This window comes from Symphalangus syndactylus, chromosome 10 (genome assembly GCF_028878055.3).
Source record: "Symphalangus syndactylus isolate Jambi chromosome 10, NHGRI_mSymSyn1-v2.1_pri, whole genome shotgun sequence".
Lineage (NCBI taxonomy): Eukaryota > Metazoa > Chordata > Mammalia > Primates > Hylobatidae > Symphalangus > Symphalangus syndactylus.
In genome coordinates this window covers 101,717,960-101,745,950 of record NC_072432.2, presented here as the reverse complement: position 1 = coordinate 101,745,950, position 27,991 = coordinate 101,717,960, and the positions used below count along the sequence as shown (strand labels likewise).

The 27,991-nt window shown below is 37.3% G+C and overlaps 1 protein-coding gene across 7 annotated transcripts in view; it reads left to right on the top strand.

Annotated features, from left to right (window-relative positions):
* NCK1 (NCK adaptor protein 1) overlaps positions 1–27,991 on the top strand; it is a 92,355-nt gene that overhangs the window by 54,771 nt on the left and 9,593 nt on the right. For 6 of the 7 annotated variants that reach the window (XM_055295312.2, XM_063611322.1, XM_055295313.2 and 3 more), the window contains one exon: positions 16,202–16,445. In XM_055295312.2, coding sequence (XP_055151287.1) covers positions 16,220–16,445 — 226 coding nt within the window. In that variant the 5' untranslated portion in view covers positions 16,202–16,219. Of the gene's footprint in view, positions 1–16,201; positions 18,798–27,991 lie in introns of all 7 variants that reach the window. The other variant, XM_055295318.2, reaches the window with a different exon arrangement.

The window sequence follows — 27,991 nt, the reverse complement described above, 5'->3', positions numbered from 1 at the left end:
GGACAGTTTTACCAGTATAGGATTCTTAGCTGACAGGTTTTTTTTTTCTTCTCCCCTTTGGTAGTTTATTAGACTATATTAGCCCACTGTGTTTTGGCCTTCAGAGTTGCTGATGAGAAATCTGCTTATAATATCATTGAGGATCCCTTATATGTGACAGATTACTCTTACTCCTTTCAAGAGTCTCTGTTTTTGGATAGATTATAATGTGTCTTGCTGTGCGTCTCCTTGTGTTCATGCTACTTGGAGTCTGTTGAGCTTATTGAATATGTATATTTATGTCTTTCATCAAATTTGGGAGGTTTTTAGCCATTATTTTTTCTTTTTTTGAGACCGAGTGTCGCTCTGTCACCCAGGCTGGAGTGCAGTGGTGTGATCTTGGCTCACTGCAACCTCTGCCTTCCAGGTTCAAGCAATTCTCCTGCCTCAGCCTCCCAGGTAGCTGGAACTACAGGCATATGCCACCACGCCTGGCTGATTTTTGTGTTTTTAGTAGAGATGGGGTTTCGCCACGTTTGGCCAGGCTGGTAGCCGTTAGTTTTTCAAATAATCTCTTTGCCCCTCTTCTTTTGGCATTCCCATAATGTATATGTTGGTTCTTTTGATAGTGTCTGTTTGCCTCTGCTCACTTTTCTTCAGTCTTTTTTTTTTTTATGTCATCCTATCGTCACACTTGTTGATTCTTCTGCCTGCTCAAATCTTTATTTGAATCCCTGTAGTGAATTTTCCATTTCAGTTATTGCCCTCAGGAGCTCCTCAGTTTCTTTTTAGTTTCCTTTGAGATTTTTCCCTCCTCTTTTTTTTTTTTTTTTTTTTAGGACAGGGTCTCAGTTTGTCACCCACGTTGGAGTTTGGTTGTGTGATCACAGTTCATGGGCTCCCTGCAGCCTCAAACTCCTGGGCTCTAGCAGTCCCCCTGCTTCAGTTTCCTGAGTAGCTGGAACTTCTTGCGCTGCTATGCTTGGCTAATTTTTTAATTTTTTTTTTTGTAGAAGCAGGGTCTTGCTGTTTCCCAAACTGGTCTTGAACTCCTGGGCTCAAGTGATCCTTCTACCTCAGCCTCCCAAAATACAAGGATTATAGGTGTGAGCCACTACACCCAGCCTCCTTTGAGGTTTTCTATCTCTTTACTCATCTTCCTACTTTCTTTGTACATTGTTTTCTTGCCTTTCTGTGTCTTCTTTTAGTTCTGTGAACACCTTTAAGATAGCTTTTTTAAAGTCTTTGTCTATTAGGCCCATCTTCTGATCTTTCTCTGGGAAGGTTTCTGTTGGTTTATTTTTTTTCTTTCATATAGGCCATACTTTCCCATTTCTTTGTATCCCTTTTTGTTGTTGAAAACTGGACATTTGAATCTGCTAATGTGGTAACTGGAAATCAGATTGTCTCCTTTCCTCAGGATTTGCTGGGGGTTTTTTTGTGTGCTTGTTTTTCTTTTTGTTTTTAGAGTTTTGCTTTGTCACTCAGGCTGGAGTGCAGTGGCATGATCATGGCTCACTGTAGCCTTGACCTCCTGGGCTCAAAGGTTCCTCCTTCCTCAGCTCCCTGAGTAGGCGGGACTGCAAGTGTGTGCCACTATGCCTGCCTAATTTTTTAGTTTTTGTAGAGACAGGGTCTCATTATGTTGCCCAAGCTTGTCTAGAACTCCTAGGCTCAAGCAGTCCTCCTGCTTTGGCCTCTCAAAGTCTTGCAATTACAAGTTTGAGCCACTGCACCCAGCCCTTTTTGTTTTTTGATTGTTGTAGGCTATCTCAGATCTTTTCTGAGCCTTTGCCTTTTCCTGGACATGCACAGTGATTTTCTTTTTCTTTTTCTTTTTTTTGAGATGGAGTCTCACTCTTTCACCCAGGCTGGAGTGCAGTGGCGCGATCTCGGCTCACTGCAAGCTCCGCCTCCCAGGTTCATGCCATTCTCCTGCCTCAGCCTCCCGAGTAGCTGGAACTACAGGCTCCCGCCACTGTGCCCGGCTAATTTTGTGTATTTTTATTAGAGATGGGGTTTCACCGTGTTAGCCAGGATGGTCTCGATCTCCTGACCTCATGATCCACCTGCCTCGGCCTCCCAAAGTGCTGGGAGTACAGGCGTGAGCCACCACGCCCGGCCGCACAGTGATTTTCTAAATTCCCCATTTATATGGTTGCTTCTGAATGTCCTAGCCCTTTAATGTCTGTCTTCCAAAAAGGGAGAAAGAGAAAAATGAAGATATGAAAATAAAAGGCCCTGGTCTTTTAAATCCCCTTCAGCCTGTCTGCGGGGAGCAGTGGCCTCTAGCTATTGGGAGGGAGGTGAAACATTAGCTGCCTGCTTCTGTGTCTGTATCTCAGTGATCAGAAAACGCAGTTAGCTGTCAGAGCATAGATACCTGATAGTTGGAGGACAGGTCTTATTGCCCAAAAGCTGTGGAACACGTGCGTGTCTGCCTGGGGGTTGGGGAATGGATAGTCACTGCTGAACTAAGAGCTGAAATTGACTAAAAGTAACAGCAGTTTATTTCCAGCCCTTTCCCTGGAAATTGCAAGCCTTAGAATGTGCTCCAGAGTTCCAAAATACTTAAATAAGACAGATTATACCAGTACAATTGTTGTCTAGGTGGAGAGAAGATTCTTGTTGCTTTCTACTCTGCTTTCTCCCCAGAATCCTCTAATACATTTTTTAAAGGTGTCATTAGAGTTAGAAGAGTTCTTTTTCTCCTTAATTTTGAGGAACTCAAGAATAGTAAGTTCATTATAACTCAAAGAAAATCCATTGGAGACCTTTTATTTAGCTTTCGTCTTCCGTTAGCAAACATTTATAGAAGGAATTTGTGTTTCAGATCTTTTTTGCCCCATAATGTAACAACTAAATGCTTCCAGCTAGAAGATACTGGGACTTGAAATTGGGAGATCACTTGCTATGGTTTGAAGTTCTCTCCAAATCTCATGTTGAAATTTGATCCCCATGTTGGAAGTGGGGCCTAATGGGAGGTGTTTGGGTCGTGGGAGTGGATCCCTCATGAATACATTACTGCCATCCCTCTTCAGTAAGTGAGTTCTCACTATATTAGTTCCTATGGGAGCCAGTTGTTAAAAAGAGCCTGACACCTCCCCATTCTCTCTCTTGCTTCATCTTTTGTCATGTGATCTGTGTACATGCTGGCTTGTCTTTGCCATCTCTCATGGGTGGAAGCATTCTGAGGTCCTCACCAGATGAAGATGCCCAATCTTGAACTTTCTTGCCATGAGAATTGTGAGCCAAATAAGCCTTTTTTTTTCACAGATTAACCTCAGGCATTCCTTTGTAGCAACACAAGCAGACTAATACACACCTTAAGGAGGCTTCATCAAGTAGGTCGCATTACTACTAAGGGGTAGTAGTAGTGGGAATGGAGATACAAGGATTCATTTGAGTCCTATTAAGAAGATAAAAGCGGCATGATTTGGTCTGTGGGGGGTTGACGTAGTAGCATTAATTAATCCAAACAATTGGATTTATGGTGGTACTTTTTCTTGAATTATAGATCGCAGAAGCACAGAGTATTGTAGGGAAGGGTGTATGAAGTTGTGCCTATGCAATAATACTGTAGAAGTTGCAAAGTTCTTTTATACCCAGGATTTTTAAGTAAGAATGTATGGAGTGTACTGGTTCCCTGTAACTCCAGTAGGTCTTACGGCATGCATGGGCCAAAATGATAATGGGAGGCATGATAAACTTGAATAGGGCTGTATTAGTCTGCTCTCACATTGCTATAAAGAACTACTTGAGACTGGGTAATTTATAAAGAAAAGAGGTTTAAAAGGCTCACAGTTTCCTCAGGCTGTATAGGAAGCATGACCAGAGCAGAAGGAAGAAAGTGAAGGTGAAGGTGCCAAACACTTTCTTTTTTCTTTTTTTTTTTTTTTTTTTTTTTTTGAGATGGAGTCTCACTCTGTCATCCAGGCTGGAGTGCAGTGGAGCCATCTTGGCTCACTGCAACCTCCGCCTCCCGAGTTCAAGCAATTCTCCTGTCTCAGCCTCCCGAGTAGCTGGGATTACAAGTGTGCATTACCACGCCTGGCTAACTTTTGTATTATTAGTAGAAACAGGGTTTCACCACGTAGGCCATGCTGGTCTTGAACTCCTGAGCCCAGGTGATCTGCCCGCCTTGGCCTCCCAAAGTGCTGGGATTACAGGCGTGAGCCACTGCACCCGGCCTAGCCAAACACTTTTAAACAACCAGGTCTCATGAGAACTCATCATGGAACAAGAGCTATCACAGAACAAGGGGGGAAATCTGCCCCCATGATCCAGTCACCTCGCAGTCACCTCCAGTCACCTGGAGATTACAATTCGACATGAGATTTGGGTGGATACACAAATCCAAACCGTATCAAGGGCTAAGTGGTAGAGTCCTAAAACCATTTTGTGATAAAAATGACATAAGCTCATGGAAGGCATGAGGGGGAATTGGAATTAAGTGCAGCAATTAATATGAAAAATACTCAAATGTTATGATTAATCATAGGTTAAATATGTCTGATATTTTAGGTTAACACAGGTTTTATGTATGTGAACTCACTCAAGAGGGATGGCAGTAATGTATTCATGAGGTATCCACTCCCAGGACCCAAACACCTCCCATTAGGCCCCATTTCCAACATGGGGATCAAATTTCAACATGAGATTTGGAGAGAACATTCAAGTAAACATATTCAGGTTTTATGAATATGCTTACTAGAAGAGATGACACAATCTAAACCTTATTAATAATGTAAAGCATGGGAAAATTATAGTCTTAGTGTCCTCTGTGTTAGTTTGTGTATGTTATTTTGGAAATATGTATAACTTGGAGTGACATTGAAATACGATAATTAGATTAGAAGGGTAAGGATCAGAATAATGAGGGTTTAATGTAATGAAAAACTTAGAAAATAAAACTGAGTTTGTTTAGTTCAAAAAATTGAAATTGTAATTTTGACAATAAAAGAGACTTTTTTATATTATCCAGTTCAATTCCCTTATTTTGTAGATAAGGAGATGGAGTTTCTGGGAGGTTGGTATGACAGGCCCTGAGTGATCACTAATGGCAGAGCAGTGGCTACAACCCAAGTGTGTGGCTAGGAGGGAAATTGAATATATTATAGGCATATTTTGCTTATAGGGCCAGCCAAACAGGGCTGAAAACTAGGATAAGATAAACAAGTTGCCTAAGGTGAAATATTGTACATTTGTAATTTATCAAATGTATTCATATGTAATATGTAAACATAGTATAAAATGTGGAGCATTGCTTCAGTTTATGTGAGAACAGTGTGGCATGTTCTGGGTCAAGCGTGTTCAACCTATGGGCTGCATGCAGCCCAGGACAGCTTTGAATGTGGCCCAACACAAATTTATAAACTTTCTTAAAACATTATGAGCTTTTTTTTTTTTTTTTTTCTTAATCAGCTATCGTTAGTGTATTTTATGTGTGGCCTGAGACAATTCTTCTTCCAGTATGATCCAGGGAAACCAAAAGATTGGACACCCCTGTCTATGTTAAGCCTCATAGATCTTTCTCAGGCCTGGCCTGGTTCCTATTCTCATTTTTTCCTTGAATCAGATCTCAGAGACTATATTTTACTTTGCATCTTTAAAGTTGTTTTAACCTTCACAATCCTTTGGGGGTTTTTCTCCAGCTTTTGAAAATTGGAGAATCTAGACCATCTTCCTAGTGCCCTCCACCTTACAGCCCATGTAACCAAATATGGAAGCAATTTAGAGATAATAGTAAAAGGGAAATAAAGGATAGCTCATATCTTACACTTTTCCTGTCATGCCTCTGGTTTCTAGTTTGTGACTCCCATTTTATTTTTGAGGGTCAAGTTACCTAGGTCAGTTCTCTCTCCTTAGGTAAAGGTCACATTTCTTTATTCATAACAGTTCTTTCCCACAGCACTTAGGAGTTAGAGGTGGTTTAGGTTGAATAAAATCTCTGCTTCCATGTCTCAGGAAGATAATTCCCAGAACCTTCACAATGGATGACAGATACATCAGTAAGCTCTCCCCAGATATTATGCTTCCCTTTTTGGCATCACCCTTTTTGAGGAGAATAAGACCAGAATCCATAGTCTCTATCTTACAACCAGTGGGTGTAAATTTCTTATGTTGCTTCTCTGGATCTGTCCTGTTTTATACCTGACACCTGGCCTGTCCCCAGGATCATTATTCTTTTTGTTCTTTACACCTTTAGAGTTCAAGGCAGGCCGTTTGTTTTTATATTACATTTAAAAATAAATTGTTTATGTGGAGCATTCTGGGAGCTAACTAAGAGTTTATAAAGTGAAAAGATGGTGGTTTTATTGATCCAGCCAGAGTTGGCTAAATGTATAAACAGGTTTCTTCTGATATTCTTTATAGATACATATCTAAATAATATATACATATTATCTCTTAGTTCATTTCTATTAAGATAAATGAAGATACAGTCAGCCCTCCACATCTCTAGTTCTGCATCCACAGATTCAACCAACCACAGGTAAAAAATATTCTGGAAAAAAAATACACTAATTAAAATATACAAACAAAAAACCCAATACAGTGAAGAAACTATTCACATTTTATTATATTAGGTATTATAAGTAATCTAGAGATGACTTAACATATACAGGAGGTTGGTTGTGCATAGGTTACGTACAAGTACTAGGCCATTTTCATATAAGAGACTTAAGCATCTCTCTGGATTTTGGTATTGGGGAAGAGGAAACTGGCACTGATTTCCGTTAGATTAACCTTATCCAACCTGTGGCCTGCGGGCTGCATGCTGCCCAGGATGGCTTTGAATGCAGCCCAACACAAATTCATAAATGTTCTTAAAACATGATGAGATTTTTTGGTGATTATTTTAAGCTCATCAGCTATCATTAGTTTAGTGTATTTTATGTGTGGCCCAAGACAATTCTTCCAGTGTGGCCCAGGAAAGCCAAAAGATTGGACACTCCTGCCTTAGATACTGAGGGCCAACTGTATTCATTCATGTAACCTTTCTTGGCCTCATTGTCTTGAAAAAGTGATATATATTCAGTGTTTTCATTAATGACCATGTAACCACATGAGTATTGTTTATTACTGGCTCACCTCCTATGATTAAATTTCTTTTCTTGTTTAACTTAGTTTTTCTTGAAATTTATAAAGTTCTCATTAAATAAATGATGGTTCATCCATACAGTGGACTACTCAGCACTAAAAAGGAGTGAACTACTGATTTACACAACAACACAAATGAAACAAATGCATTATGTTAACTGGAAATGCCAGACTCAGCGTCTACATATAACATTCTGGAAAAGGCAAAACTACCTAGGGACAGAAAATAGATCAATAGTTGTCACAAATTAATGATTGGGGATGGGTTTGAATACAAAGCATAAAGCAGTTATTTTCTTTTCTTGAGAGGGAGTGATAGAACTGTTCTTATTTAGATTGTGGCAGTGATTACATAACTCTTAAGTGTTTGTCAAATTTTATTCACAACGACCAGTGTAAATCTTACTGTATGTAAAATAAACAGCAAAAAAAATATGGCCCTGTTTTTATCCATCTATTATGTATCATTCCTCAATATATATTGACAGTTTTGCAGATCTTACAAATACTGACAATGTAATTGAATTTCATGTAGCCTCTGGAATCTCCAGTGAAAAGGGAAATTAACATCCTAGTATTAGAAAATAGTTTTGGCTCCATAGACCCCTTAAGAGATCCACTTTAGTAACCCTTTCTTAGAGAACTGCTAGTGTAAATACATGAATAATGCTAGACAAAACACCTGAAAACATGTTCTTTCCCAAACTACTTTTATAAATTCTATAGGTATAGCTATATATTAATGACACCAAGTTTGTCAAATCATTTAATCAGTTATATTGTGTATGATTTGTAAATTCTGAGGAAGGTACTGTTTGCTGTGTATATAGGTCATGATAAATATGACCTTTTTTGGCAAGTCAGTAGTTATACTCTAAGGAAAATGTAAGGAACCAGCTAGCAATAAAATAAAATTCTAAAAGGAAATCTCTTGTTCAGTTTTAGATTCTGTTGTACTTTAACACATAACTTGACAATTTCCTGCTTCTGATAAGAATCAGCTAAGTAACAATACCCAAGTGACTAAGTGATAAGAATCAGCTAAGTAACAATACCCAAGTGACTAAGTCCGGAAGTTTGGTTGGGGTACAGATCTCCCAGTAAACAATGAAGGGGGAGAAAGTCCCCAATTAACTAACTTGGATATGCTGTAAGTAATGCAAAAAGACAAGGCAATTCATAAGATGATTTTATTCTCTTCAGCTTTTTAAACCCTAGTATCTCATCAAGTAATTTTAATTGGTAAATACTCTTACTAATGAAACAACTAATGAAACAGATCCCTCTACTGGGAAAACAAAAAATTACAGGCTAGTCAGAAATAAAGGCTACTTAAAAATTAAGTTTTTTCTCTTTTTTTCTAAAACAGTGTAGGTCAAATAAAATTCCATCTAATTCTATCCACTTTTGGAAATACCACTTTGAAATCATCCCCAATATGAGAAGGCACAAAATAATGACAAAGGCAAAAGTACTATGCATAGCACATTCACTTATTCATTAACTCAACAGATGTTTATTGAGTAGTTAGTAGAGACCAGGAGACAGAGCCAAGGAATGAGAATAAAGAAAGATAAGCAAAAAGTTTGCTCTTAAAAAAACCTCAACTATAATTCTGTTTCTTCAACAAACTTAGAAATGTCTTAGACATATAAGACATTACTGTCTATATGATTATTTTGTTAGGCATTACAAAATATTACTTATTACCCCTCTAAACTACAATAAACTGATCCAAGATCAGTATCATCATCCTATAATCTGAAGATTATTACATTTTATATAAAGAAAGAAGCTATTATGTGACTACAAAAGTAAGAGCAATAATCTTGCTAAATTATGAGCAATTAGATATAAACCACCAATTATGAAAACATGTAACATAATGAATTAATGTCATAACACAGCAAACATGTAAGTACATTAATTGATCTAAGTCTTATATACTATATGGGAATTAAACATAAATGGCCTTATAGTTGATTGTAATCATATTTTTAAATTTCTAAAAAATTGTGGTAAAAACAAATGTTATGAACTGAATTTTGTCCCTTCAAAAATTCACACATTGAAGTCCTAACCCCCAGTAGTTCATAATGTGACTATATTTGGATATAGTGTCTTTAAAGAGGTAACTGAGGTAAAATGAGGTCGTTAAGATGGACCTTAATCCATTATGACTCCTCTTCCTGGTTCACCTGGCTAAAAATATTGGCATTAAGTATATTCACATTGTTGTACAACCATCAATTTCCAGAATAATCTTCATCTTGCAAAACTTAAACTCTGTACCCATTAAACAATAACTCCCCTGTATATAGATAGCCAAACTACCAATCATGTATGAGAGAACAAAATCACTTTCAGATACGCATTCTAAAAAAATTTAATTCCAATGTATTCTTAACTCAGGAAACAACTAGAGGATGTGCTCCAGCAAAATGAAGGGTAAAGCAAGAAAAAGTGAGACATAGGATCTAGGAAGCAGAGGAACTGTGGGCAGTAGTTCCAATATTGGTTTCATTTTCTAAACTTTTGCTGTGGTATTTGCATCTTTGCTTTATGCAGGGATGTGTGGGGCTTGAGTGGTGTTTATATTGTACTTCATTTCTTAGTGCCTTTGTGATGCTTCTTTGGATATTCCATGCATGTCCAATTTGGGAGAGCCCAGTACTTGTGTTGGTCCATAACTAGAATTATAAATGTCGAAGATAAACTGGACACTAGTTAAAATGGTAAGGACAGATTTTATTCAGTAACTATTGCAGAAGGGAAGAGAGTCCAGTGTGAACTCAACTCACTTTTGCCAAAACAAAAGGGGAAGAGACTTTTTAAAGGTTGAGTATGCTAAGGGAAAGACACTGCTAAGGGAAAGCAAGATGGTTTTTTTGTTTTTGTTTTGAGACGGAGTCTGTCTCTGTCGCTAGGCTGGAGTGCAGTGGCGTGATGTCAGCTCACTGCAATCTCTGCCTCCCAGGCTCAAGCGATTCCCCTGCCTCAGTCTCCTGAGTAGCTGGGACTACAGGCATGCACCACCACGCCCGGCTAATTTTTTTGTATTTTAGTAGAGACAGGGTTTCACCATGTTGGCCACGATGATCTCAATCTCCTGACCTCGTGATCTGCCCGCCTTGGCCTCCCAAAGTGCTGGGATTTCAGGCGTGAGCCACCGCGCCCGGCCACTGAGTGGTTTTTAAGGGCAGTAGGTGGTCCGTGTGAGTAGGCCATCTGGGTTTGTTATTGGCATTTATCTGGAAGAGAAACAAACATATTTATGACAGGAGGCAGTGATGCACATTAGGCCCACCAATGTTTGGCCCTTACACTCTCACCAGGGACTGGGAACAAAAGTGAAAGTTATCTTTTTGATTGTTTGCATTTCAAAGAGATAGTTCTCAGGTCCTTGGGAAGATAGTTCTCAATGGTAGAAGTTCTCAGGTCCTTGGGAAGATAGTTCTCGATGGTAGAAGATTTAAGTCACAAAGAGACAGAGAAAGGATTTATAATTTCAAGCTTTCTAAGGTAACTGCTCTAAATGGGGGTTCAGGCGACCATCTGCCTATCACCAGGTTTTGGCTGGAACAAACAGTAAATTCTGGCTGTGTGGAACCTTTTCAGGTAAGGAACTTTATGGAGTTGGAGTCATTATTCTAGGATATGGGGAAAAGATAGGAACAAGTAGTTTACACAGAAAAACAAATGTAAATGTCCCTTAAATATGGGAAAACAAATCACTGTAATAAGAGAAATACAAATTACAACTCTGAAATACTATTTCTGCCCTATTAGATTGGCAAAAATCCAAAAGATTGACAACATAGTTTGTTGGCAAGGCTGTGGGGAAATAATCACTGATATATTGTGTTAGGAATCTTTAAAAATAGCTTATGAATACAGAATTTAGCAATATCTCACAAAATTATACAAACTTTAGCTGTAACTCAACATTCTTCTATGATTCCAACCCAAAGGTACACTAACAGAAAATCAAAATGACACGTATATGAGGCTGTTCATTGCAGCACCATTTAATCCCAGAAAATTAGAGACAACCCATTGACCATCATCAGTAAGGTCTAGTTGAAGAAAGTGCTCCTTACATAATGAAGCACTCTGCAATTGTTAGAAGTAGTAGATATATTAGTAAAGGAAGTCTCATATGCTGCTGTGGAATGATCTTAAGGATAGGTTGTTAAACCGAAAATGAAAAGATTCAGGCAATATAGTCTATGTCTGTGTGTATGTGTGTGTGTGCGCGCCTGTGTGCATGTGTGTGTGTATGTTTTGTTGTGGGGGTAGATAAAAATTAGAATTTTCAATTTTCTTATATATTTTTCTTGAATACTTTCCTTAAATTATTAAAAAAATAGAAACATAAACCAAAACAAATAAATGGCTGTCCAGGCCAGGCGCGGTGGCTCACGCCTGTAATCCCAGCACTTTGGGAGGCTGAGGTAGGTGGATCACGAGGTCAGGAGATCGAGACCATCCTGGCTAACACAGTGAAACCCCGTCTCTACTAAAAATAAAAAAAATTAGCCGGGCATGGTGGCGGGTGCCTGTAGTCCCAGCTACTCGGGAGGCTGAGGCAGGAGAATGCCGTGAACCTGGGAGGCGGAGCTTGCAGTGAGCCAAGATCGCTCCACTGCACTCCAGCCTGGGTGACAGTGCAGTGCAAGACTCCGTCTCAAATAAATAAATAAATAAATAAATAAATAAATAAATAAATGGCTGTCCAGTGGGGTGGATGGGAGAGGGGACAGAAAAGAGAAGGTATGGAAGAAGACCTCTCTAAATGTTTTAAATATGTTTGATATTTAGGCATATTTAATGTTTAAACATTCATATAAACAATATTAAACATAATGTTTAAACATGTTTGATATTTAAACATCTACCTTGCTTGATAGTTTAGCTTTTAGAACCATCCAAATGTTTTACATAATTATGAAACAATTACATTTTAAAAAGGGAAAATAAAGGTGATCTTCAAAAAATGGAGACAAGTGAGCCTAACTCTACATCCAGTTGGTGTCATAACCACACAGAAGTATATATTCTACCTTTTCTGTAAGGTTTTATGTTTTAGGGTAATAGAACAATTAAGCAAAATTTTCCTTTGAGAATAATCACAGTTTTTGAAAGCAGGTAGAGCTAGCACATCATCATTTTTGAAATAGTTGATTTAGGCAGTGATCATCAGTGGCAGGTAAAACCATTGGGTAGAGGTTTGATGGGGGAACTTTATAATAATGGATAAATCAATTCAGTGCCACAAATCTACCATTCAGTCTTAACATCACAGAAAATGGTTCAGGCAGACATAATGTGCCTCCTAATAAATGGCAATAAGAAGTACACAAGAATACTTACGAATTATTCTTGCAACAATGACAAAACAACCTAGAAAAAGTAAAGCCTCTAGAAATAATTACCAGTTTATAGGAGATAGGGGGGATAGAGGAACACCATGAAAATACACACTAGCCAAGTTCACAATGTGGGAAATGCTACAGGACAAGTGAAGCCAGCTTCTTAAATAAATGACATAGAGTGGGGAAAGAGAATGGTGTCAGAGACTTCAAACATGTTAGCTTAAGTGCAATATATCGACTTAGTTTGGATCCAAGTTCACACCAACTGTAAGAATGTTTAAAAAAATACACTTAGCAAAAATTGAATATTAGCATGAGATGAAATAAGTGTTGCAGGAGTTCTTAATAAAGAAACACCTTTTCAAAATGAGCTTTTGAAAATATACCGATAATTTAAGTTTAGTATAATTGACTTATTTGCAACCTTATATATTTTTATGCATCAGAAACATTGTGAGTAGAGGTTCTATGTTTCACCACACTACCATAAGGCAGGAGGAGGGGAGGTCCATGGCTTAACCCATTTATGCCTAGTGTTCCATTATTGGAACGCTAAGCTTGTGAGAGTTATTTATATTGTGCTCAAGGTCATCACCAAGGTCTGATTCTTCACACACACACAAAATTGCAACCTCCGGCATATATGTGTTAAAAAGGGAAAAAGGTCAAGAGCCCTTGATTTGTTCATTTTCGGGGGTATGGGTTTTTAATCTGTTGGTGTTTAATGAAATCATGGGATTCCAGTTCCCCCACCAAAAATTAGGGGGATAGCTGAACCACAAGGCATAATATTGATAAAGTTGGGTGATAGGTATAGGATTCGTTATACTGTTCTCTTCTGTAAATATTGAAAAGTGCCATAATTATAAAACTTAAAAGCATTCTATAAATGTTTAGTTATTAGACCAGTAATGTAGTAGAATGCTATTTTTGTACATTCTGGGGAGCACTAGATAATATTGGTGATGCTTTTGTCACCCTGATAGGTAAAGTATGATATTTCAGTTTAGTTTTCATTTCTTTAATTATAAAGATATTCAGGATCTTTTGAATACTTTTTGACTATTTGTTTTCTCTTTCAGTTTTTACTTTAATTAAACTTTTTATTTTGAGATCATTTAGATGCACATGCAATTCTGAGAAACTTTAGAACTTATTACGAGATCCAGTGTATGCTTTCCTCTAGTGGCAGTACATCTGGCAGAAGTATAGTACAATATCACAAGAATATTACAAGATTTCTTCATATTGCCCTTTTATAGTCATACTTACTTCCCTCCTGTTCCTGCTGCCCCGTTAACCCTGGCAACTACTAATCTGTTTCTAATTTCCATATTTTGTCATTTTGAGAGTGTTATATGAATGGAGTCATATAGTTAACCTTTGAGATTGGCTTTTTTCACTGAGCAATTATAATTCCCTGGAGATTCATCCAGGTTGTTTTGTGCATCAATTGTTCTTTTTGGTATGAACATACCAGTTTGTGTAATTATTTGCCTGTTGAAGGACATCTGGGTGGTTTCCGGTTTTTGACTTAGAAATAAGGTTGCTGTTACCGTTCATGTAAAATGTGAACATAAGTCTTCATTTCTCTGGGATACTTAGGGGTGCAGTTGCTAGCTTATATGGTAGTTGCATGTTGCGTTTTATGAGAAACTGTCAGATAATTTTGCGGAGTATCTGTACCATTTTACATTCTCATCAGCAGTGTACACGTGATCCAATTTCAACTTACCCTTGTCAGCATTTGGTATTACCACTCTTAGCCATTCTGACAAGTGTGTGTAGTGACATCTCAATGTGGTTTTAATTTGCATTTCCTTAATAGCTAATGATGATGAATACCTTTTCATCTGCTTATTTGCCATCTGTAAATCTTCAGTGAATGCCTCTTCATGTTTTTTTGCTCATTTTCTAGTTGGATTTGTTTTTCTAATGTTTCTTTAACTTTTCTAACTGCTTAAGATAGACACTCAGTTCATTAATTTATTTTTAGCTCTTTTTAAAATTTTATTTTAAATTTTATTATTATTATTATTATTATTATTTTTGATACAGAGTCTCACTGTGCCGCCCAGCCTGGCGTGCAGTGGCGCGATCTCGGCTCACTGCAAGCTCCACCTCCCGGGTTCAAGCCATTCTCCTGCCTCAGCCTCCCAAGTAGCTGGGACTACAGGCACCCACCACCACACCACACCTGGCTAATTTTTTTGTATTTTTAGTAGAGACAGGGTTTCACCGTGTTAGCCAGGATGGTCTCAATCTCCTGAACTTGTGATTCACCCCCCTCAGCCTCCTAAAGTGCTGGGATTACAGGCATGAGCCACCATGCCCAGCCGCTCTTTTTGTTTTTTAATGTTACTATTTAAAACTAAAAATCTGTCTATATACACTCGTGTTGCTGCATCCCACAAAGTTAGATGTATAGTTTTTAAAATTATTTACTTCTAAGTATTTTCAAAATTCAATATGATTTCTTCTTAGATTCATTAGTTTTTAGAAGTTTCGAAACATACGTGGTATTTCAAAAGTTATCTTTTTGTTACAGTTGTTGGAGAATATGGTTGTAGGATATCAGTGACATGAACATTGAGACATTCTTTATGGCCTGGCATTTGATTGATTTTTGTATATGTTTCATTTGTATTCTATTTGAAAGCAATATTCTGTATATGTCTGTTAAATCAGACTTACTGGTTGTGATATCGGTTCTTCTCTAGCCTTAATAATGTTTTTATTTATTTATTTATTTTTTTGAGACTGAGTCTGGCTCTGTCACCCAGGCCTGGAGTGCAGTGGCATGATCTCGGCTCACTGCAACCTCCACCTCCCGGATTCAAGGGATTCTCCTGCGTCAGCCTCCTGAGTAGCTGGGATTCCAAGTGCACGCCACCACACCCAGCTAGTTTTTGTATTTTTAGTAGAGATGGAGTTTCACCATGTTGGCCAGGCTGGTCTTGAATTCCTGACCTCAGGTGATGCACCAGCCTCGGCCTCCCAAAGTGCTGGGATTACAGGTGTGAGCCACCAGGCCCGGCCGTTTTTATTTCTTTGTTTTATTACTCTGATAATATGTTAAAAATTGTCCTCTGTGATAATGGGTTTGTCAATTTCTCCTTGTGGTTCTCTTAACATATTTTGGAACTATCTTGTTATTAGGTACATAAAAGTTTAAATATTATAATTGAGTAGAACATTTTTCATTGGGTAGTGAACTTTATTGCTAGTAATGGTTTTTGCCCTTTAAGTTTTGTTCGATACTAATAGAGCAACACCAATCTCTTCTATTGATTGGTTGATTGATTGATTGAGACAGATTCTCCCTCTGTCTCCAGGCTGGAGTTCATTGGTGCGATATCGGCTCACTGCAACGTTCGCCTCCCAGGTTCAAGCGATTCCCATGCCTCAGCCTCCTGAGTAGCTGGGACTACGGGCGTGCACCATCATGCCCAGCTAATTTTTGTATTTTAGTACAGATGGGGTTTCGCCATGTTGGTCAAGCTGGTCTCGAACTCGACCTCAAGTGATCTGCCTGCCTTGTCCTCCCAAAGTGCTGGGATTACAGGTGTGAGCCACTGCGCACGGCCACACAGTCTCTTTAAATTAGTGTTTGCCTCATGTATTTTTTTCCATATTTTTTACTTTTCATCTTTATGTCTTTAGATTTTTAGGTGTGTCTCTTTTGGAAAGCACGTGAACTAATACTACTTCAACCTTACATAAAAATATTTTCCATGTGTTTACAGTGCTGAAGCTGCTGAAAGATGGCAGAAGAAGTGGTGGTGGTAGCCAAATTTGATTATGTGGCCCAACAAGAACAAGAGTTGGACATCAAGAAGAATGAGAGGTTATGGCTTCTGGATGATTCTAAGTCCTGGTGGCGAGTTCGAAATTCCATGAATAAAACAGGTTTTGTGCCTTCTAACTATGTGGAAAGGAAAAACAGTGCTCGGAAAGCATCTATTGTAAAAAACCTAAAGGATACGTTAGGTAAGATACTTTTTATTAAAAGAAAGGCAACTTTGTTTTAAATGAAACCTGCAACTTAGTTCTTTGTACATAATTCTGGCAGCAGTGTGCATAATTGACTTGAAAAGGCAAGGGCTAGGTAAGTTTGACTCATAGCAGGTGGTCAAACCCAGAAGACCAATGAAGGTCGTAAGTGTTAACATGCAGTTTCTGTAAATCTAGGCCCATGCTCCAAGTCAAGGCAGAGTGATGCCAATGAGTAGAACTGACTGTCACCTAGCAGGGGCTCTTTGAACCATGAATGACTGTTGGAGTTTAGACTTATAGGCAGAGGTGCCTCTTTGGCACCAAGGCAACTTATGTACGTGGCACATAATGAATTTTAACATCTAATGACCTTATGTTTTGAACTTCACTGAAAACCCTCCATTTTACTTTTCTATTTGATAAAAGAACTGTGGATCATTACTGTACATTAGCACCTACAGAGCTCTTTTCTATTTTGTTTCTCTTTTTCCCTTTATTTCTCCAAAGTTTTTGTTTTTTATTTTTATTGGCCCTCCATTAGGGCCTGAGACAGTGGAGCCCACTTCACACTGGACTTGGCTAAGCTGATAGGAAGGAAATATGCATGGGCAAGGAATGGCCTCTTCTTTAAAAAAAAAAAAATTAAACTCTTCTTAGCTGACAGGAAGGAATTGGGAGGGACAGAATTTCATTTTTGGTGTTCGGGCAAACATGCTATTTGCGTAATTGTTCTTCATCTATATGTAGAAGAAAAGTACAATTTCTCCTTGTGCAGACAGTTTGGGAGCAATATAGCATGACTGACAAATACGAAATACTGTTGACTCACTACTTTACATTAGTTTTTATTTATTTATTTTTTATGGTTTTTGTAGAGATGGAGTCTTGCTCTGTTGTCCAGGCCAAACTTGAACTCCTGGGCTCAAGCAGCCCTCCCACCTCAGCTTTCTGAGTAGCTGGGACTACAGATGCTCACTACCATGCCCAGCTTAGTTTTAATTCTTATTCAACATTATTGTTATTCTAGAATGTTCTTCTAATTATCAATAAAATACAAATATTTAATGTTTAAACCATTGTAAAACTGCAAAAACTAAAATATAGTACAATTTGGAGTGACATATAAAGTAATGGATTATCAGTTTCTGAGATAAAAATATTTCCAGTGTTCTAAAGGTAATTAAGTAGATATAATGTGATGTTTAACTGCTGAGGTAACTTTTTTAATACTTTCGGGTTTTGCGATTAAGACCATTATTTTTAGTTTTTCAATGGCAGACAAATCAGAAAGAGATTTTCCTTCAGTAGCAGAAGAGACCAGGGTTAGAATCAGGAATACTGGTTTTGTAAATACTGGACATTTATTTAAAGCATGATGATTAGAGATATTGGGAGAAATTAAGGTAATTTCTATCAAGAAAGTATGCCTCATAGTGATAAGTGCACAGGGTACTAAGACATACGCAGTTAGACTTTTTTGTTCCATTTTAAAAGGACACTGGTATCTTGGGATTAGAGTGAATGTGACAGTAACTAACAAAATATAGTGAAAAACTAATATCATAGAGCAAAGGGGGGAATATTCCAGTATTAGATATTACTGTATATCAATCTAAAATCCCATTTAGATATTTTTATTTGTTAATACTCCAGGATGCCTTCCATACTACAGTATTCTGATGTTATTGAGACAGTTTTATCAAGGTTTTATCTCTATGTAAATCTTAGGAAATCTCTGTTAACTTTATTACTATATTATAGTTAGTGCTACCTATATTCCAGGGTGCTTGGAAACATTGTTTTGAGTTAGTGATCTGTAGTTAGCCTGTAAAGAGATATAAGTCCAGCTTTTACATTAGATAGCCTTTTCCCTTTTCTCATAATTTCTGTATCCCTTTTTGGTAACTTAAATATCCAGTGTAATTAATGGATTTGTTTCACAATGGTTGTGCTGGTGGAGACATTGTTTGAAAGTTGAGAAGGAAAAGGAGAAAACAAAAGGATTAATGCATGAATATATTTTAACTATAAAAAATATATATGCTTTAAAGCATCTTCCAAAATAAGTCTGAATAATAAGGTCGTATTTTTGGCCATGATTATTTACTTGTTATACAGGCTGTGTTATAATTTAGAGGAAAAAAAATTTTGGAAAGAGAAGGCTCAGAAAAATTTTCAATTGTCTGGGTGTGGGCCAGGTCACATGGATTGGGTGTGGGAAGTTTCAGTGTTGCAGAACAGACCAGGAAGCTCACTGAGAATTATCCTGAGCTGTGTTAACAAACTGACAGAACACGGAATTTTTACTCAAAATGGATTGGTTAAACGTCTTTAAAGATTTTTTCAGTAAGTTAATCTGTTTATTAAATCCATTGTTTTCTTGAAGTTGTGAATTAGATTTTCTGCTTTTGTAAATTTAAAGGAAAACTCTTATTTGGTGGGTTTATGTAAGCTACTACATTATGTTTATGTAATATGAACCAAATGATTGGTGATATATCCAAAAATTGTAGTTTCGACTTGGTAAGTAAAATAATTTTAAAATGTTTAAGCATGAATGTTTAACAAGTAGAGAAAGGATATAAATGGTTTGAGTTTGATGCAGTTCTAATTCAGTAATTTTCAACTTAGCACAGACATTTGAAGTGAATTAAATAAATTGTAAACATTAAAAACATTAGAAAAAAAGGATTAGGTGAACAAATTTCTTCATCCTCAACTTTGGAATTAACTTACTTTTTTTTTTTTAACTACTTTTTACTTACTTTTTTTAGTGGAACAGTGTAAAGATAATCTTCAATAAAAACACTAATAAAGAGAATATTTTTATTAATGTAGTACTGCTAGAAGTTGATGTTTTGATGAATGTGAGGTTTGATATTTTGATATGAGTTATGAGAACAGCTGTACAACCAAGAGGAAAATAGTGAATTCTTGACTGTTACTGAGTTTGGGTCATGAAGTAATACTAATAATAATTTATAAGAGCCTAATTCTGCTGGTTCTGCTAGTGGCCTCCTTATGATATTATAGTGAACTTGATGTGATCTCCTTGAACATTTGCTTGGTGTTTCTAGAAAAATGAACAGAGGAAGTATTATAGAAGTCTCTTATGCACAACAAGCCTAAGGAAACAAAGAGTAACCTGACAAGAGATTCCAGAGAAAAGGGCAAAAGGGAAAAGGAATAAGCACTTTGTTGAAAAAGAATGTTGTAATTGTAATGTGAAGACTCATTTGTTAGCTTTAGTGACTCCCTCTGGAATGTCTCTTCTGTTTACTTTTTGGGGAGTTACTAAAATTTTCAGATTTTTGCATTTTCATTTTTTGGGTGAGTTTTACCTTCGAAGAACTTACTTATTTGCTCATTCATTTGTTTATCAACACATTCTTATTGAGAGCCTACTCCAAGCCAGGCAGAAATCATAGGGTGAAAAACTAATACTAACTAGCAAATCTTACATTCTGGTGGAGAGGTATATGATGATTGTTATTAATAATACAGTGGATTTCATATCTAGGTTTAGTCATAAGTGATGTTGACCATAAATCAACCAGAAATGGTATAAAAAGAATCCATTGTGGCTAGGCGTGGCAGCTCAAGCCTGTAATCCCAGCACTTTGGGAGGCCGAAGTGGTGGATCACTTGAGGTCAGGAGTTTGAGACCAGCCTGGTCAACATGGTGAAACACTGTCTCTACTAAAAATGCAAAAATTAACTGGGCGTGGTGGCGGGCGCCTGTAATTCCAGCTACTTGGGAAGCTGAGGCAGGAGAATCGCTTGAACCCAGAGGTGGAGGCTGCAGTGAGCCAAGATTGTGGAGGCTGCAGTGAGCCAAGATTGTGCCACTGCACTCCAGCCTGGGCGACAGAGCAAGACTCCATCTCAAAAAAAAAAAAAAAAAAAAATCCATTGTATCATTGATACAGTGATTCAATATATATCATCAATACAGTGGTAAAATTATTCTTTCTGCTGAGTCTTAGGAAGTTGATAGTTAATGCATTTGCAGACTGGGAGTCAGGATTTGAAATTTGTAACCAAAATGTTTCTTTGCTCAATCCCTGCAGCAACCCCAAATTTTTATTTGTTTTGCCAGGCAGTTTGTCAGAGTAGAGACAGGCTATTCATCTACTTCCTCCCTGAATGGGCTTACAAAGTAGAAGAAACAGAGTATTATGTGCTTTTTGTGTGGCAGCCAGAGTATCTTTGAAAACAAAAATTGTACAATGTTTTAAATAAAACAATAAAAATAATTTATTTCATGTAGATGAAATGAACAGATGAACATATAAAAACTTAAATAAAAACATGTAATGGAAGGAATACCATATATTTATATTTAGTATTTCTTAGTTCTGTTCCCAGACATATCACTTACAAGCCATGTGGCCTGCAAAATATAACTGAACTTTTCTGATTTTCTGTTCCTTGTAAAAGAGAGAGTTGGGCAAGACTAAATGATCCTGGAAAGTCCCTTCTAACTCTAAAAGTCTTACATCCTGGTAAACAACTAAGCAGTCTTAGGTGTGTCATAGGAATTGAGCGAAAGCAATGAGTGAGAAATTGGTTTTGAAGAAGTAGAAACATGGGAACAGAATTGTAGTTCACTAAGGAATTAGAAGAAGCAGGAAAACTTTCTTTGGGCCCATTCTCAACACTTACTCAGTGATACAGGTGAAGGAAAAACAACATGCTCAAACTAAGGAATACTGGAATCACGATAACTAATAAGTACACTGGGTTCAGAAATATATTTGGAAACTAAAATCAAGATAGAAATAAACAAGAACGGAACAGACAGTATTGTAAAACTCTACATTAAAATTTTAAAAGGAATTGTATAGATTGGTGAGAACCTAGCCTGGCAGGAGCTTACATGAGTAAAAAACTTAGTAAGAGTTGCCGTGGTAATGTAGGTACTAAAAGTCTCAACACAGTCCATGGTGGCATTGATTCGAGTCTGAGAGGTGCTTAGGTGGAGGTATGCTCCCTTATGTGTGTGTTGGCCAAATAAAACATGATGTAATTAATCCATTTTTGATAGATATTCTTTAACAATGGTATTGAGAAACTTGGATGCTTCCAAATACTGGCATCTAGTATATCAAGGATTTGCAAACCAGGTCACATAAGGAATAGTTATGGGTACAAAGACTTGCCTCAGGGAGCACAGCTGTCATATGAAGAAGGAATGTTCACAGTGCTTAACCAGGTTCTTAAAAATTCTTGTGGAGTTTATAATGCATTGTTCTGGTTAAGAAACAGTGCTGTAGGAAGAGAGAGGTAAAGACCAGTGGGTAGTAGTGAGGGAAAGATCAGAAATTATCTTTACACTTTTTTTTTTTTTTAATTTAAGCAAAGCTAACAATAAAAAACTGCCTCAGAATTGTACACTTCCTCAGTGCTTAGATCTGAGCAGTTTCCTTCCAACTACAGCCAGGTCCAGCTATATAATGCAAGAATAAAGATTTAAGTAATTTTTTTTTTCTTGAGACAGTCTCGCTTTGCTACCCAGGCTGGAGTGCACTGGTGCCATCTCAGCTCACTGTCACCTCCGTCTCTCGGGTTCAAACGATTCTTGTCCCTCAGCCTCCCAAGCAGCTGGGACCACAGGTTCATGCCACCATGCCTGGCTAATTTTTTGTATTTTTAGTAGAGATGGGGGTTTCCCCATGTTGGCCAGGCTGGTCTCGAACTCCTGGCCTCAAGTGATCTGCCTGCCTCAGCCACCCAAAGTGCTGGGATTGCATGCCTGAGCCACCTTGCCCGACCAAGTTGAAGTAATTTTGAAAATTAAACACCAGAAGCACTAGAAGGTAGGAAAATAGAAACCACCATTGATGGAGTTTCTGCTATGTACTGTAAGTGCTTTACACATAAACTTTTAAAAATTTTTTACAAACATTTTATGAATTTATTTTTTTACACACCACCATTGTACAAACAAGGAGACTGGAAGTTTTTTTTTTTTTTAAACTTTTAGGGTTGGGGGTACATGTGAAGGTTTGTTACATAGGTAAATACATGTCATGGGGGTTTGTTGTTCATATTCTTTCTTTCTTTCTTTTTTCCAAGACCGAGTCTCACTCTGTTGCCCAGGCTGGAGTGCAGTGGTGTGATCTCGGCTCACTGCAACCTCCGCCTTCCAGGTTCAAGTGATTCTCCTGCCTCAGCCTCCCGAGTAGCTGGGATTACAGGTGCCTGCCACCCACGTCTGACTAATTTTTGTATTTTTAGTAGAGATGGGGTTTCACCATGTTGGCCAGGCTGGTCTCGAACTCCCAACCTCATGTGATCTATCTGACTTGGTCTCCCAAAGTGCTGGGATTACAGGCATGCACCACTGCGCCTGTCCTGTTGTACATATTATTTCATCACCCAGGTATTAAGCCCAGTATCCAATCATTATCTTTTCTCCTACTCTCCTTTGCCCACCCTTCCCCCTCAAGGGGGAAGCATTCGGTTTTCTGTTCCTGTGTTAGAAATAAAAAAGATTAAATAACTTGACCAAGATCACACAACCAGTAGTGGAACTAAAATTTAAACTTGTATCTCCTATTAAAGTTCTCATAGTAGATCTTTTATTACTAAAGAGTAGAGAATTGGAGTCAGTTAAGCAATGAGTTAGAAGAGTTTGATGCAAAAAGGACTAGTCAAGGTTAAGAGGATTGTGGTGAACTGTGAGGTCAGGAAGTGCTGTGACCTGAGTGTTTGTGTCCCCCAAATCTCAGCATGATCTCGGCTCACTGCAACCTCCGCCTCCTGGGTTCAAATGATTCTCATGCCACAGCCACCTGAATAGCTGGAATTACAGGTGTACACCACCATGACCGGCTAATTTTTCTATTTTTAGTAGTGACGGGGTTTCGCATGTTGGCCAGGCTGGTCTTGAACTCCTGGCCTCAGGTGATCTGCCTGTCTCGGCCTCCCAAAATGCTGGGATTACAGTGTGAGCCCCCGTGCCGGGCCATTCTTTTTTTCACAATGTGTAATTAGACATAATGTTTTTAAATATAAGCTTCCAGAGAGAATCATTCTAGGTTTTACTGATCTTTTGCATTTCTTTTACCATACAAAACTGTGCAAATTCTGAATTTTCAAAAAAAATCATTTGAACCTTAGTCTGTATTTTCAGGTTTAACTTTTTTTTTTGTATTTGCCTCATATCATTATTAGATTTTACTCAATTTAACATTTATTGAGAATCTGCTACGTGAAACAGCCACTGTTGGCTTTTGAGCAGTGATGTCATGTGATTTCAGCTTTATAAGAAGATGAGACTGATACGGATGATGGGTTGACTGAGGGAGAAATTGAATTAATAAGGAAACTAGTTTAGTGGGGTCACGAACGCTCTGGTACAACATAATAGGCCTGAAGAAGAGTGACCATAGTGAGAAGGGAAAGTGTTGGCAGTAAGGAGATACAATTGTGAGGATTTGATGTAAGACTCTTAAAAAAATTTTTTATGAGGTAAAATTTATATAACATAAAATTAACCATTTTAAAGTATGTAATTCAGTAGTATTGAGTACATTAACAATGTTGTGCAGCCATCACTTCTGATTTCAAAATGTTTCCATCACCCCAAAAATAGTCACTCTCAATCAGTCCCTGGCAATTACTAATCTGCTTTCTGTCTCTATGGATTTACCTATTCTGGATAATTTATATAAATGGAATCATACAGTATGTGACCTTTTGTGTCTGGCTTGTTTCATTTAGTATAATATCTTCAAGGTTTGTCCATGTTGTAGCATATATCAGTAATTCATCCCTTTTATGTCTAAATAACTTTTTTTTTTTTTTTTTCTGAGACAGAGTCTGACCCTGTCACTCAGGCTGGAGTGCAGTGGCGTGATCTTGGCTCACTGCAACCTCTGCCTCCTGGGTTCAAGTGATTCTTCTGCATCAGCCTCCCAAGTAGCTGGGATTACAGGCACATGCCACTATGCCCGGCTAATTTGTGTATTTTTAGTAGAGACGGGTTTCACCGTGTTGGCCAGGCTGGTCACGAACTCCTTACCTCAAGTCATCTGCCCGCCTTGGCCTCCCAAAGTGCTGGGATTACAGACGTGAGCCACTGTGCCCAGCTGGCTGAATAACTATTATATGTATATATCGAATTTTGTTTATCCATTCATCTGTTCATAGATGGACATTTGAGTTGTTTCCATGTTTTGGTTATTGTGAACAGCGTTGTGATAAACATTCATGTACAGTTATTGTTTGAATATCTATTTTCAGTTAAGTGTATACCTAAAAGTGGAATTGCTGGATCGTATAGTAATTCTTTGCTCTTTGAGAAACCATCTGTTTTTCACATGGTGTCACCATTTTACATTCCAACCAGTATTGTAAAGGGGATTCCAGTTTCTCCACATCCTTGCCAACACCTGTTTTCTTTCTTTCTTTGCTTATAGCCATTGTAGTAGGTGTGAGGTAGGGTCATTGTGGTTTTGATTTACATTTCTCTAATGACTAATGATATTGAGGATCTTTTCATGTGCCTGTTGGCCATTTGTATACCTTAGTTGGAACAACGTTTATTCAAGTCCTTTGCCCATTTTTGAAGTAGTTGTTTTTGTTGTTGGGTTCTAAGAGTTGTTTATTTGTTCTGGACACTAGACCCTTATTAGAATTATGATTTGAAAATATTCTCTTCTAATTCTGTAGATTGTCTTCTCACTGTCTTGATAGTGTCTTATACACAAATGTTTTTAATTTTAATGAAGTATAATGGATCTTGTTTTTTTGGTTGCTTATGCTTTTAGTGTCAGTATCTTAAGAATCCATCACTAAATCCAAGGTCACAGTTATTTACTCCTATGTTTTCTTCTAAGAGTTTTATAGTTTTAGCTCTGACATTTGGTCATTTTGAGTTAATTTTTATATATGACATGAAGTTGGAGTCCAGTTTCATTCTTTTATTTATGGATATCCATTTGTTCCAGTACCCTTTGTTGAAGAAACTATTCTTTCTTCCCATTGAGTGATCTTGGCACCATTGATGAAAATCAATTGACCATAGATCCATGGGTTTATTTTAGGACTCTCGATTCTGTTTCATTGCTGTATATGTCTGTCCTTATTCCAATACCACACTGTTTTGATTACTGTGGCTTTGTAGTAAGTTTTGAAATCAGAAAGGGAGAGTCCTCCCACTTGATTTTCCTTTTTCAAGATGGTTTTGGTTGCTTAGGGTCCACCTTGCAGTTCTGTGTGAATATTGGAATTCATTTCTGTGGAAAAAACAAAATGGTTGAATTTTAGTAAGAATTGAATTGAATCTGTGGATTGTTTTGGATACTGTTGCCATCTTACACAGAATATCTTTCCATTTATTTAAGTCTTCTTTAATTTCAGCGGTGTTTTGCAGTGTTTAGTATATGAGTCTGATACTCGGTTAAAATTATTCCTGTATATTATTCTTCTTAATGCTATTATAAATGGATTGTTTTTTTAATTTTGTCTTTGAATTGTTCATTGTTAACATATAGAAATACAACTGATTTTGTGTGTTGATCTTGCAACTTTGCTGAATTTGTTTATTCTCACTCTGTGTGAGTGTGTGGGTGTGTGTGTATTCTTTAGGATTTTCTGTTTGTAAGATCATGTCATCTGTGGATACTTTTTCCCCTCCCTAATTGCTTTGACTAGCACTTCCAATACAATGTTAAATGGAAGTGGTGGAAGAGAGCATCCTTGTTCTTGTCTTGCTCCTGTTCTTAGGGTGGAAGACTTTATCTTTCACTATTGAATGTGATGTCAGCTCCACAGTTTTTCACAGATGCCCTTTATTATATTGAGGAAATTCTCTTCTAATCCTAGTTTGCTGAGAATTGTTATCATGAAACGGTTTTAGATTTTGTCCAATACTTTTTCTACATCAATTGAGATAGTCATTTGCTTTTTCCCCTTTGTTTTACTAATATGAGGTGTGTTATATTGATTTTCATATGTTGAACCACCCTTGCATAAATCCCACTTACTCATATCCAGTCCTTTTAATATGCTTGCTGGATTTGGTTTTCCTAGTACAAATAAATGATCCTTATTTTTCACAGATTCTGTATTTGTGAATTCACTTAGTGGCTAAAATTTATTTATAAGCCCAAAGTTGATACTTGCAGTGTTTTGTGGACATGTGCAGTGTAGCAAAAATGTGAGTCATCTGATGTGCACATTCGCAGTTGAGGCAATGTTCCGCCTTCTTATTTCAGCTTTCATACTATAAACAAGTGTGCTTTGCACAGTCTATTTAGTGCCACATTTTTTGCATTTTTGTGCTTGTTGATGATTTTGCTGTTTAAAATGGCCCCCAAGCATAGGGATGAAGTGTTGTCTAGAGTTCATAAACACAAGAAAGCTGTGAATTTGCCTTATGGAAAAAATGTGTGTTAGATAAGCTTTGTTTAGGCATGAGTTATAGTGATGTTGTGAATTCAATGTTAATCACAATTTATATTAAACAAAGTGTCTTTAAAGAGAAACACACATAAAACAAGGTTATGTAGTGATTGGTTAACAAAAACGCGATTGGAGCCTAACCTTGTTTTTCCCTTAGGAGCTGTGGTTCAGTATTTGCTAATTCAGTATTTATGGTAACTTTATAGAACATAACTACTGCAAATAATGAAAATCAACTGAATTCTGTTGAGGATTTTTGCATCTATATTTCTAAGTGATATTAGCCAGTTGTCTTGTGATAGCTTTGGTATTCTGGGTAATGTTGGCCTCATAGAATGAGTTAATAAGTATTCTCTCCTTTTTTCTTTTTAGAGATGTTTTAGAAGCATTGATGTTAATGCCTCCTAAATGTTTAGTAAAATCCACCAGTCAAACCATCTGGTCCAGAGCACATTTTTGACGTGAGATGTTTTGTTACTGATTGAATCTTTTACTTGTTATATGTCTGTTCAGATTTTCTATTTTTTCCTGAGTCAACTTTTGTAGTTTATGTGTTTCTGGGAATTGGTCTTTTTCTTCTTGGTTTATTAGTTTATTGGCATACAGTTGTTCATAGTATTTGTTTATAATCCTTTTTAAAATGTCTGTAAGGTCTGTAGAAATGTTATTTCTGATCTTATTTATTTGAGTGTCTCTCTTGTTGGTCTAGCTAAAGAGTTTTCAATTTTGCTGATATTTTCAAATAACCGCATTTTGGTTTTGTTGATTTCCTTTGTTTTTCTGTTCTCTTTTGTGTATATCTCTGCTCTAATTTTTATTATTTCCTTCTTTTCGCTTTGAGTTTAGTTTTTCTTTTCCAGTTCCTTAAAATTAAATTTAAGTTGGTAATTCGAGATCTTTCTTCTTTTTTATGCAAGCTTTTAGGGCTATAAATTTCCCTCTGAGCATTGCTTTTGCTGCCTCCTGTAGATTTTTGTATGTTGTGTTTTCATTTTCATTTGTCTCACAGTAGTGTCTAATCTTGTGAAATTTCTTGGTGACCTATTATTGGTTTAAGAGAGTGTTAGTTGCCACACACTTGTTAATTTTCCAGTTTTCCTTTCTGTTATTGATTTCTAGGTTCATTC